Source organism: Anticarsia gemmatalis, chromosome 23 (assembly GCF_050436995.1).
Source record: "Anticarsia gemmatalis isolate Benzon Research Colony breed Stoneville strain chromosome 23, ilAntGemm2 primary, whole genome shotgun sequence".
NCBI classification, from domain to species: Eukaryota; Metazoa; Arthropoda; class Insecta; order Lepidoptera; family Erebidae; genus Anticarsia; species Anticarsia gemmatalis.
The window spans coordinates 5613963-5628016 of NC_134767.1; the positions used below are offsets into that span (position 1 = coordinate 5613963).

At 32.3% G+C, this 14054-nt stretch overlaps 1 protein-coding gene across 4 annotated transcripts in view; it reads left to right on the forward strand.

The window, feature by feature from the left end:
* Positions 1-14054, forward strand: part of LOC142983100 (uncharacterized) — a 105868-nt gene that overhangs the window by 44980 nt on the left and 46834 nt on the right. For all 4 annotated transcript variants that reach the window (XM_076129935.1, XM_076129934.1, XM_076129933.1 and 1 more), the window contains exon 2: positions 10901-10965. In XM_076129935.1, the coding sequence (XP_075986050.1) occupies positions 10911-10965 (55 nt within the window). In that variant the 5' untranslated portion in view covers positions 10901-10910. The remainder of the gene's footprint in view (positions 1-10900; positions 10966-14054) is intronic.

The window sequence follows — 14054 nt, forward strand, 5'->3', positions numbered from 1 at the left end:
TTTTCACGCTTTTTTTAAGGAAGGCATAGACCATAGAACGCTATTTGCGATCCCTACAAACTTCTTTTGTTTCTTTTGCATCTATAAATTTTGTTATACAGAATTGTCATTCTGGCTAATTTCTTAAAAATATCGCTTAAATTAAAAGTATTTTATTTTGAAACTTTTAACATCGTATCAGCAGAGCACGTTTGCAAAAGCCCAGATTAGTATATCATTGTTTAAAGAACATAGTTAAGTGTTATTCAATTAATATACTTTCACATCCTTTGAAGTAAGCATACTAGAGAATTATCATGTATTATCAAATAAGTCCATAATACCTTTAAGAACTTAGACTAGGTGATATCTTTTATCAGAATACTATTTCTAATATTGTTTGCGATCACGGGTTGATAAACGGTCACATGAGTTAAACAACCTTAGCGCGGTGATCCCATAGATTGGGTAGTAGTAGAGCTCAGCATCTTTGTGCTTCGGAGCGTACGTAAAAAGTGGATACCGGTCGTTGACAGTTAAGATAATAGATTTTAAACCATGTCAAAGATCTTCGGGCGGCTTGAACGAATTGAACCCGTGGTTGATCATCAACCAAACGATGTACGAATTTTTTGTAAATTTAGTAAATTCTCTCTCAATTCTCTCTTATACAGTTACTTCAAGTTATCCCTGCATTGCAGTGTTTTCCTTCGTCCCTAGAGCAAGTGATAGTTATTTCTAATACAGACATAACTTATAAAAGTATGTTGCTTCGGATTCGAATCGTTGACCACTTGGGCGGGAGTTGTCAACTTATACCACTATGTTATCACTGCTTACATCTCTATTTAAGAAGTATAAAAAAATGAATGAATTTTATTTCTGTGTTGACTTTCCATCAAGAAATATCAAACTCATTAAACATGTCGAAGGCACAAAGTAGGTAAATAATCGGGTTAGCGTAATGACAGTATACGATGGACGTTATTACTATGCAATGGTGCCAACGCAATTAGTGCGCCGCTTACTGTTTGCTACTCTCAAATAAATGCACATAATATACATGATATTATGTTTGAAGTCCCTGAGGCTTCACTTGCTTTTATTTATCGTTTACCTAATATTCATTATGTGTACGGTTTCGTAACTATTTCTGTAATTGTTGGTTCAGTAGGGTACCGTATTTTCGTTTCTATTTTCTTGTCGTCTTCATATTATTATCGAGTATTGTCATTTAAAATGACTTAACAAACAATGTTGCTAAATAAGAAAGCTATAAGCGCTATAAATTTTCTTAATAATATAACATTTCTCCATAGTTAGCTCAGTAATGGTAGGAAATCGCTTGGTTGGAGGTTGAGACTGCATTCCTTTTGCTTTGCATAGTTTGAGGAACTGACTTAAGGAACTTTCCGATGTGAAAGGTTTACTCACAATGTTCTCTTTTACCTTTATAATCTCATTCTTCTTAGTGGAATTCTCAAAAAATCCTCTTTTAGTGCTTCTCTACGCTTCCTAAGGAATCTTCATACCAAGTTTCAACTTTCTACGATCAGTAGTTCTGGCTGTGCGTTGTCCTTCAGTTATCCCCGGTTTCTGAGTACATTAAGCGGTAGTTTATCTATTCAATAGCGTTTTTTTATATGAGTATTGACACTATTGAATAGATAAGCTACCGTTAAATGTACCTCAGAAACCGGGGGTTAGTCAGTCACTCAGTAACGGAAGAGTTTCAAATATTTAGATTGATTGTTTTGATTCTTATTTCACTAAAGTTGTCTGAGCCTACTTCGTACTACTATCACGACGTGTTAACGAGTGATAAGTTTTGCTTCACATTGCCGGTCTGTTGCCTACCACTACACATCTTAATTAAAACGACAAGAAAGACACTGTAAATCATCCAAATGAGTCACTTCTCGTTCTCGTTAACCAGGAGATGTATCAACTAATTATAGTAATAAATCCGACATTATGATAGTAATTATATGTTAGTTGCAGATAATAACTAGTTTGTACTGTTCTCATAATCTCTTTTACTTGTCGTATTAAGATCAAAGTAATTTAGTGATTTCTAACAATTATCAGTGTTATTTAGTTTAACTATTAGGGCGCGGTTTTAGCACTGCTGTTAAAGTTGCCACTTTGTAATCATAGCTGATAATATATATGGGTTCAAGTTCCTAGTAAAGGAAATTAAATTTAATTTTGTAAGAATATAGATAGACACTTACCTATAGATTTAATACTACACAGTGTTTAGACTGTACCTGATTGCAGTTCACAATATTTTACCTAAACAAATGATTAAACTTTACGAATCATATCAACATTTAAAATGAGGATTGGAAATCCTTACGAAGAAGCAGAAACATCATTCAATTTAAAGTAATTCTCATAAACATTTCTGTATGTTACTACGATACACGTCGAAGCAGCAAAGTCAGCGCTTTAAGTTGAGGGCCGTTTAGGCAATTCGTCCGTCAGTACCTATATTGAAACATACTAAAATAATACAGGCATATAGTTTTCTCATACAGCATTATGAAAACGACAAAACAAACCTTCCAAAAACTCCACAAATGCTCAAAAATTACGCTTCCAATGTCAAAATGTGAGGTAGTAAATCACTTTCTATTGTTCGCTCGTCAATGGCGGGCGTATACTCAAAACAGTAATCGCTGGTAACGTCATTGACACACATTGTGATTGACGTAACACCGATGACGCCTGATTCTGATGTTAGAACGCTTAGTTGAAGCGATCTAGTTTCTGTACTATTCCACTTTGACTTTGCTTTTTGAAAATTCACGCCATTTTCTATATGCTATCGCTGGCTATCGTCTAAATATCGATTCAAATTGAATAGCCCTTTTTAGAGTTGTTTACTACAAGAAATATTAAATGACAATCTGGTGCCAGATACAGGACATCGCGCTACAGTTTGTCAAATTGAATCTTCCTCATAATGTAGCGCCGATTTGAATGAGTCAATCGATGTTGTCGAATTTTTGAGTTGATTTGGTAATGTGCCCAAATAAAGGCTCCTAAATCATTATGTTTAAAGGATTATCGGTTTGACTGTCACTTCATAGATGACTTGGTTTTTGTATTACATAAAAAGCATACTAGCTTTATTTATTTCTTCGTCCATGTGATTAAATTCTAGATTGATATAATTGATAACTTTCACTTCTCACAGTTTAGTTCCTTTAAGACTTGTCCTGGCTTATTAAATTTACTCTCTCTTACAACGATTAATCAATATCTAGATATTTTTATTAGCGACTGACAAATCATATTAAGACACTAAAAGTTTCGGTGAGTAACATATGTATATGCAAACCTATTTAAACTATAATATATCTCTAGTAGCGTATAGTAACTGACGTTGGATTTCTGTCAATTTGTCAAAAGTGCGTAAAAAATCGAATAGTATAGTTAACTTATTAACAAAATTACATAAGAATGTGATTGAAAGATCTTTTGTATTTTTTTCCATTTTTGTTATTTTAATTTGTTTACAATTATGCTCGATGATATAATTTAAAATTGATGTGTCCTAGAAAAATCGTGCAAATAATTCAGATTACGAATGTTAATTGTATTTAATGTATTAATTTGTATAAATTATTTATTTATCGATCACGACTCAATTTATTTAAAATTAAAATTTATTGAAGTGCATTAAGAATTCATTCATTCTTTTGTGTGTGGATGAAATAATCATGTGATTTTGACTAGAGGTCAGATGATTTCAAATTAAGTGTTAAAATCATAAATCTATATTTATTGGAAGTTAATCATTAGATGTCCTTGAATATAACAATATTTGAAGGGTTTCTATAGATTTATTGACCGTAATTATTATAATTAAAACCAGTCCAACAAAATATACTGACATAGGTACTATTAAAGTTTAATGGTCATTAGTTTTGTAGAGACTCAGTGATTATTGGAATTTCTTTTATTTGTAAAAATAACACAAAAACATTATTATCATAATTTATTTAGCACTTAATTTGCATCAATTATAGAAGTCAATCAGAAGCATAAATTTTATGAATTATTGCTATTTTTTGCACAAATGTTTGAAATTGAAATTGCGGTGACATTCAGAATACGCGCGCAAAGGTCGTTCAACGTTACGGAACGCGAAATAACATGTCACGATGCATCTGGCTGGTTTGTTTTCTTTTTTGTGCATCAGCTGGTGTTAGTTAGTTTGAGTTTAGAATTGTCTACTGATAGTTGAAAACTTTTTGTTTTTATCGGTCGATAGCGTAAAAGAAAAAGGAATAATATAATTTTTTTACTTCAAATTTCAAAACATGGATACATACATAAAAACACGCCTTGTTGCCATGAGGGCAGGCAAAGACCAGACATTGCACTTGGTACGATCCTCACATACTTCCATTGCTTCATCCATACACCTTGTCATACAGGATCGCCGGTTACGAATACTACGCACCTGACCTTTTTACAAGACATCACCGATATGAAAATTTATTTTTTTAAATTAGGACCAGTTTTACCCCTGCTCGATAAGTGTTAGATAGGTTATCACGTGGAATTATGACGGTTTTTTTAATACATTAGCTGTCAATTTATCTGGCAGACATGTTATTCACAGGTGTGACAGATAGCAACAGTTTATGTGCAGAAGTACTTCGTATATTTTACGCAACATTCATATAAAGCTAAAATCAGTACCGTCGATAATTTAAGTGTCTCCCAACGTTAGCATGAAAACTGTTCATTGTCTATTCATTGGCCTCGTAAGAGATGATAAAGGCCTACCATCGAATGCAAGGCCTTTGTACCGCGCAATGGATGCTAAAGGACTGTCATTAGCAGCTCACTTTGACCCGAGGTTCCTATTTGACTTTACTACTCTATCGTAGTCTGTTGTCGATGACCGTTATGTTTATTTGAGAGACGAATGTTCGTATTTTAATTGAATTTGAGTTAAGTACATGTTTTTTTGAGAAAAACATAACATAACAAGAGATTAAAAAATGTTGTAAAGTAATAATGCCTTTATTTTTTTAAAAGACTAACCAATTTCTAAATTAATATTTTTTGTTTATTTTTTTTTGGTTTCTGTCTATCCCCTATAGAAAAAGACGTGATTTTACGTATGTATGTTTGTAATATTTCTTGACAAGAGTCGTGTAATATCTTGTAATATAAAGGAATTATTTAGGTTATCAAAAATAAACACAATTACATTAAAAGAAACTAATTTAAAGTAGATAAGAAATATGTTTCACGTAAAAAATAGGTTTTGTTGTAAATATGGAACAATGATAAAACTATTATTGGTTAATAGTCTTTTTTATTTGCATATCCACAAGGCTCAAGTATATTTAATAGGTAATGTTTGTAACAAATATGCAATTCTACATTTTATCTTCGAAGGTTACAAGAATATCTTAGAAATAACCTACATACTCTTAAAAAGAATTATAATACTGACACACTAATCTTATTAGTTTTAATGAAGGTTAAAGAAAAGTTTCATCACTGCTATTTGAAGAAAAATTATCTACCACTATCGACTACCGACAACCGGCTAGCTATCGAGTAATTTTGTATCACCAAATCAGCGCCTCTAGTGAATGGCTTAGGAACTATTACTTGCAGTACATTTAAAATGTCAATTACTCGTCAACGTTAAAACAGACTGCTTGAAACGTTAGTATATAGAGCTAGTCGCGTTCACCGTTCGGTAAACGATATATGGGTTAAGGTACCCGTGGCGCGGTCGTAACAAAGATGGGTGACCGTTAAGTGGTAGTTCTTCTGGGCCTTTCCGTGTTCCGGAAGGCACGAAATAGTCGGCCCGGTTGTTGTCTGTTAAGATAACAGTCGTTAAGCCACGTCAAAGGCCTTTCAACGGCTTGAACAACTTTGACAATATGTTGACCACTAACTATATTATAAGATATAAAACTGATTTCATGGTCCAAGGTATTTTCATTTTAAATTAATTTAAAACAACAGATCGTTTAATTATTTAAGTTTATTTATAAATTAAAATATTTTCCTACAAACAAAGGAAACAGGCGATTTAATCTTATGAAAACAATATTTGCGAAAATGCAAAATTATTTTACTGTACATTAAAAAATTACTATCTGTGCATATAATAATTTTGTGGTAAAATGAAATGGAATAAATTTTCGACAAATTTCAAAAAGGGTATAATTGGCTTTTTTAGAATTTGCTCTTAAACGGATGAACTGAATTAGTAGGGATATAAATACGAGAAGTCTTAAAATCTGACCACATGGAACCACATAAAACGCAACAATTTATAAAAAAAAGTAACCATTAACGCTAGCTTACCCAATAAAAGATTAAACGGTACCCAACATATAAAATATAGACAAATTGATAACTCGCTCTTTTTTAAAGACGATTAAACACTAGGATTATTTCTAAAAGTATATAGTAGTTTATTATTCTCGAAACAAATGCTATAGACGTTAATTGCTTGAAATATTGGCACACAGAGATAAATGGAGGCATATCTAATTTATTGACTTTGAAAAAGAGTCAAGTATAAATTGATACAACATTTGCTTCTTTATGTAGTAGAGCATCTTTCTAATCGTTTCAGTCAGTGTTAGTGGCAGTGTCTGAGTAAACGTTAGTAATTATAAAAAAAATAATTACTTAGTTTTGCGTGAAAAAAGTCGGAACTAAAAAGTTTATAAGTAGTGCAAAGGAACGCGTAATTCTTAAAAGGTAGAGTTTGTTTTGTTTCTACCGGTCGATGTAGTATACACTGATAGGTACAGGTATATTTTGCGGATTACTGAAACCTTTCCAATGGAATTTGTTGGAAAGGGTTGATTTAATTGTTGTGGTTATTTAAATAAATGACTAAACATTTATGGATTTTGTTCGTTTAGTTAATTGTTGAGTGGAAAAACATCGTTAATGGTGTAGGTGGCAGCTTGCAGATTTTTTCATAATATATAGACCAAATAGTGATTAGAAATTTAAAAATATTATCCTAACCTTAATCAAAATCTTAAAACATGTATTTCTGACGTTTGTTAATTGATCAGTCATGCTATAACTTCTTTAATAAAATTGGTGTTTGGTACACAGATCGATTAGATAGACTGACATTTAAGGTAGTTTATAAGTTTATACCCGGGATGTTTTTTTCATTAAGTCTAGCCTCGTCATAAATAAGCATACAAAAGCTTGCACTAAAAGCAATAGACAAATAACAAATGTACTTAGTAAACGTTAAGTAATTATAACACCGCACTGATGTTCGCACTTTATTTGGCAACGAGTTTATGACGGGTTATGTAGAGTATTTCTGTATAGTCCAAGTTGTGAAATATGGCGAGAATTGCGTTTTATTTTGATGGTTTTATGACTTATTTTTGAGGTCGGGTCATCTTCATTGCGTATGCATTGTTTAAAATGTAGCTAGGTTTATTTCTTAATATGGTTATTATTGTAAGTTAGACGCGAATACTAAAAATGTACGTTGGTACATAAAAAAACTAAATACTATTTTATTAGCCGTACGGCTTACCCAGTCGTGCTTGTCAGAATTTAAACAAAAGTTGCCAGCCGCACAATTATAAGGTGTAAGTGTAGCTATAAAGCACCATAACCCTAATATTTTCTTATCGTAAAACTTTGAAATAGAAACCTAACAGATATAATGTTGATATCAGCTATTATATTCATTTTTTATTAAACGCTTAAGATTACTAACATAGAGTACATAATTGTCATATTCGGTTTACACATTCTTAATACGGGACGAGTTAAAAGGTCGAAACATAATAATGAAGTCATCGCTCATGGCTTGTACCAAACAAGTTCGTGATGATAATGACACGGTGAATCGTGAATGTGTTACCTAATTGATGTTATGTTCTATTTGATGTACGACTCTTCCTAAAATGATTTAGCTCAGTGTTTCAAAATGTATCGACTGCATTTAGTTAGGAAGAGATGTGTAGGTACTAGAGTTCTACTAAACATTGATATTTAGCTGCCTAAAATGCTTAGTGGCAAACGCAAAGTTGGTATTGTAAAGATACTGATACAGTAAACAATTTGTTATCTTATACGGTTTTAAAGAAAATCAAATGATGAAGTTCTTTTTATTTCCCACCATTCATCAAACCCAACTCCTTTTGAGAGGCAGACAGGGGTGGTTGCACTGGTGCGTTTGTAAATCCGGATTCAACTCTAAGGCTGTTGAAATATAAATATCAGTGAAACCAAATATACTTAAGTTAAATTAAATACTTGTTTGTACAGTAGGTAACTTATAAAATGATTAATTAAATATTGATTTCCAACATAAGCTCATTTAAAAAAAATATAATCAACTGTGACAGTTACTAAGTAAATAGCATTTTCATACAAAATCAAGAGACCTTATGTCATATTTTGTTGTGATGTAACAAAAACCGTTAAATACTATAATTTATGACAAAAATATTTATTATCCTAAGTTATGAGCTTTAAGGGGGTCAATGAAATAATGCTAATGTCCCGTCATTAATTTTGTTATAACCTAGCATTGTACAAACAAAACATAATTTGAAATACGATTAGTAGTTTTAAATGATTTTCTATTAGTGGTTTCAAAATGAAAATTGGCTCCTTTTTCCTCTAAAATAAGTATGCTTAAAAAGTTTTTAATAATGTGGTGCCTACTTAATCAAAGATACTTGTTTCCTACTGTAAAATAAGCCATTCGACGTGGCAATGCTGCCAGTCTTCTGGGCACGTTACCATAGGACGGCGATGCAGAGACACTTTATAATGCCTTATTTTAATTGTATTCATATTTTACCTTTGTGTACAGTTGATTGAAAATGTAATTTTTAAATTTTTTTATAAGTAAGTACTTATAAAAATATATTGTAAGCGCACAATACAATTTTTCGTCGAACCAGCCGTTTTCTCAAAATATCGTATGTTTTTATGAAATAATAAGATTATTTTTCTCCAAGACTAATAATTCAAATAAATTGCAATCAATTATTGTCACTTATTCAATGCGTTCGAAGTCAAAGTCCCTTTAAAACACAAAGTGCAGTTAATCCGTCAAAAATGTCAACGGCTTTACGCATTTCACACGCCGACTTTTAAATGGCGAGCGAACAGCTTTTCATTTAGTTTCGCTTTAAACGTTTCAGTTTTTGAACGAAAAATCAAAGTAATTTTTTTACAATGTGTCAATTTTAGAGTAAAAATAGATTATGTATTTTTTAATAATAGGCTATTGACACTAGACGATAGCGTATTTTTTGATTAAGTAGGTATAAAAAAAATGTAATTTGTAAATATCGAAAACAACTTGCATATAATATAATCATCACGAAATATTTACTCTACTGGCAGCTTAAATAACATCATATATCATTTGGCTGAAATAAATAAAATAAGCAAAACAAATCGAACCATTAATTTAAGATTCCATTTCTGGTTGTAAAGAGGGCAAGCCATTTTGACCACCTTGCGATGCACGTTACCAAAAATACTTGGATAACTGTAAAAACATGTATGGAAGGAACCTTTTAAGCGGCTTACGGGAAAAGTAGCATCAATTGCCATTAAATCGAACAAGTAAACTCATTACTTTACTCCAATTCCCGTAACCAAGTAAATGACAATTCTCCAAATCGACTCCCGTAATTGCCAAAGGATTCTTCCTTCTTGTTATTTCCTTTTTGTGTATCTTATAGCTCGCACTCTTGTATTGGTTAACGATCAGTGAAGTGAGAATACTGTGGCAAACCAGTTCATAGGACAAACTTGCATGGCCTTATTTGCTTTAAATTTTAGTTGGTTTGTCGATGGAGATGACCGGCTTACTCAAACCACTTTAAATAAAGGCAATATAGGAGTAATCAAATATATTAAAACTCGTAGTTGGTATTAATCGTTTTACTAATAGGCTAATCAATATTTAAATTAAAAAACATAACACGACTTCACTGATATCCAAAACTGCAAGTAAAACTGCATAGCAACCATATTAATGGGGTTTTTGAACTGGACACAAAGATGCCTTTGCCAAATAAAAAAAAGAACTTTTTCCTGTAGTATCTCTTCGAACAGCTATCTCATTTAAAAATCACGCGCATTCATTTTATTATGGTCAATATTGTTGCATAATATTTTATTATGTGCGTCGGGAATTCACCGTGTTTATAAGGCTGTTAGCGATACATTGTTGTTTGGTTACACAAAATATCTGTAAATCTTATATGTCGCAAGCCGTGGGTATGGTATTTGGTATTTAACTCGACAGGAAAGGAATATGGGAAGAACCGAGATGTAGCTTAGTTTCAAAAGGTAGTAAGTTAAAGTTGGTAGTTGGCTTGCTTTACTGGACTAACCCTCAGTTTTTGAGGTACATTTAGCGGTACTTTATCTTTTTTTCAATAGCTTTTAAACTCATATAAAAAAACGCAATTGAATAGATACACTACCGCTAAATGTGCTCAAAAACCGGTAACCATAAGCTGTTGCGATTCTCATTTAAAGCAAATTGATGAAAACTAAGAAGGAAAAGAATGACCCAGGCAAGAATAATGTACTTATAAAATTGCTTGGATTATTGATATTAAATTTCAGTTGGTTGGACTATTGATATGATTTTTTATGCCGAGGTTAACAAGGAAACCAAAAAATGTTTTTTGGATATTTGCATGCATGACTAGAAGTGGCCGATTATCATTACTATTGGATGGATCTTAGCATTTGGCCTTATTGTGGGCCAGGCCCTATATCGAAGGAAACTTAAGTACATCATGATATATGCCAATTGATTCATGTAGACCTAAAACTTTTACTCGTGTTTACACCTAATATTGTTACTATGAAGGACTAACTTTAATGTGTGTTTTATTTGTTCCAGATCTACCACGATGAATCGAATAAGTTATAAGTTCGTCTCGACGATAGTCTTCATTGTATTATTAAGTGAGTAAATCATTTTTATTTTTCTTTGCTTTGTACAATTAATAATAGTTATAAGGAGACATAAATCTGACACAGTCTGAAAAATCCTAGCTTATAAGACGCTGATTGCAGAGTCGACAATCTATCTAGCCTAAATATTTATTGCATTATAAAAAACTGTATAATCCTTGCTAAACAAAAGTACTTTGATTTTCTATGAATCAATATAAAAATCAAAATCAAATCGTTTATTAATTGAGGTCAAATGTTGACACTTATGATAGTCGTAATAATATGAATAAGTATGTTCTTCCTTGGTTGGAAAATGCACAGACTATTCTTTCGTCTTGCATTTACATAAGGATTTGTTTACACAGTTGTAAAATTAGAATTGAATTGTTGTAATTTAAAGTATGCATAACAGTATTAGCATATGCTGTTTAATGACGTAGGGAGCTTTGTCGTAGTATTTTAAATTTAAATAATTTGTACACCTGACAATTGCATAAACTATTTGCGTAGTTGTTTTATTCGTACAACATTATTTTGATTAAAATTTACTATTTGATTAAGAATGTATTTATTGCCTTATAGTCACAATCTTTGAGATCTTTGTCAGTCGTTACCAGTGTTACAAGTTCGACAGTCAGACAACCAATCTTACCAAGGCAGTCGCTCTCTGTAAAATACTGGTATACATGTCACATTCAGTGAGACTGGAAGCCGAATATAGTTGGAAGAAAGGCTAGCCTGACGATGGGTTAAAATATTTCTCTTAGCATGATTATTATTCTAATACTTCACAGGATCATATTTTACATTCCTTTGTTTTCTTGACGTATCGGTAATAACACTGGCTGTAGTCGCAAGCTTAGATTTTTTTAAAGACCGATGTGTTAACTACCAGGTCGTTATCTACAACGGCGCTAATCCTACGTTACTGTAAAAACAACTCTATAAATTCAGTCCACTACAATTTATATACAAAATTCACATGTCAAGTTAATCCGTACCAATCCGCGAACAGTCAACCCGCGAACAAACATTTTTTCACTCCATATTTCATCGAAATACAAATTTATTGCATTCATGGATTAATGTAGTTAGTACTCAAAACATTTTTAAAGAAATTTTGAACTGATAGTTAAAATGAAGCATCAAGATTATGATAATGTTTGGCGTTAATATCTTCGAATATTTGGACATGGCCTAACTTGTTAGTTGGCAAAGTTTTTAAAATGTTTTGAATGTTGCACTGCTTAAAACTTTTCAGTGTGTGTTTTTTATGCTTATTAAGATAAGTAACTATAAAGTGCTTTATTTGATACTTAATATATGTATAATTAGAAACTGCAATAAAATAAAACAGTGCAATAGTACTTTAAGGGTCGGCACAAGGGCCATCAGCTACAAACATAAAATGCCGCTACAGACATATTTTTTTTGTGACGATGTGTAGTTTGTTGTCCACTGGCGTCAACCATGTACGGCGAGTCCATATAAAATGTATGAAAACTACAGTAGCACGATTCTCTACAGTCGGTACTATCGAGTATCGAGACTTTAACGTTTAAAATGTACTGTAAAAAGGTTTCTACGACGCTCACTAGAGGCGCTAATTAGATTTTCATACAAAATTTATCGACAGCCGGTTGTCGAATCGATAGTGGTAGAGAATCGGGGTACTGAAACATGCTAAACTATATTTGCTTCTTAAGAGTCAATCAGACCCGTGACACCTTGTGCAAGTACGAGGGGGCTAGCGGACTGTCTTAATTAAATCAATAACGGCTATAGTCAAAGGATACGATGATTTGTCTTCCGTACAGATGGTATCAGGGCCTAACCTATGTCACTCTAGCCGCAATGGTCGCGATCTTAGCTTGGTAGTGGAGCATTAATGGGTTAAATAAAAATAATAAAACACAACTTAGGACATTACATATGCATATTATCAATATTAAAATATGAAAAGGATAAAATTAATGCAAACAAACATAAATTAAGTAACAAATAAATAACTTTAAATTATAAGATCACGTTGGATTCACTACATCAGGTTATTCACTTTAAAACGAGTTGCAGAATCAAGTATGGCGGGAATTTCCCTCTTGCACGTTTGTTAGTTTGTTAAAACCTCGATAAACAATGACCTTTTAAGGATTAACGTGCTCGTTAAGATCCCATGATTGTCGAATAATTTTTCGAAATAACAATATTAGTATTACGAGTGATATTGAAAAAGAATACCTTGGGCCTACGAAAGAAAAGAATTTGTACCTGATGGATCTAAGTAACTTGGGCTTATTTTTTGAAAATGCATACCGGTGAAGCAAATATCTCAAAGCGGGTGTGCTGTAAGATATGCAATACTTAATTTTCGTACTTGACAAACATTTTTTACACACACAATTTTGTACTATAAGTAAGGATTGGAATATTCGATAAGCGTGCCATGCACTTAACGGGCGAAATAAAGCGCATACTGTTTACAATAGTCAAATCGACAAGACTATCAAAAACAGTCGCCGTAACCCAAAAACACGGAAACCATATTCTCACTTCACTATTTTCCTTAACAAAAAACAATAAACGAGTCCTTTTCGAGAAACTTTCGTAAATAGAAAGGAAAAAATCAAATGTATCGAGTATCGGGCCTCTCAAATTATTATGGAAATCCACTCGATGTGGGGTTAAGCATCGACCCCTCTTGTATCGACGATTTCCTATTGAAACGCTTTCGATAAGGCTCAGCGAAAAAATTAGCTTAAAACGAACTTGAAAATACGGATGGCGCTTAAGATTTTTGATTACATTTTAACAAAAGTGATATTTGAACTGAGTTCTTTCTTGTTTTGGTACGAAATACGTTGTAGCTTCTATGCCTGTAGTTAGTGAATGAAAAACAGCTAAATCCCACTAAGGTTTAAGTGATATGTTTGTAATGGTGACGTTGTAATCGTGCTTTAAAGCACGTTGACCTGGTTTGTTTCGGCGACCTTTAGTTTACTACAAAATTATATTTTTGATATTCTCTTGTAAGTGACTTTATTGTCTTAATGAGAATAAATGATTTAAACCTATGGTAGAAAAACTTCCCCAGTAACTTT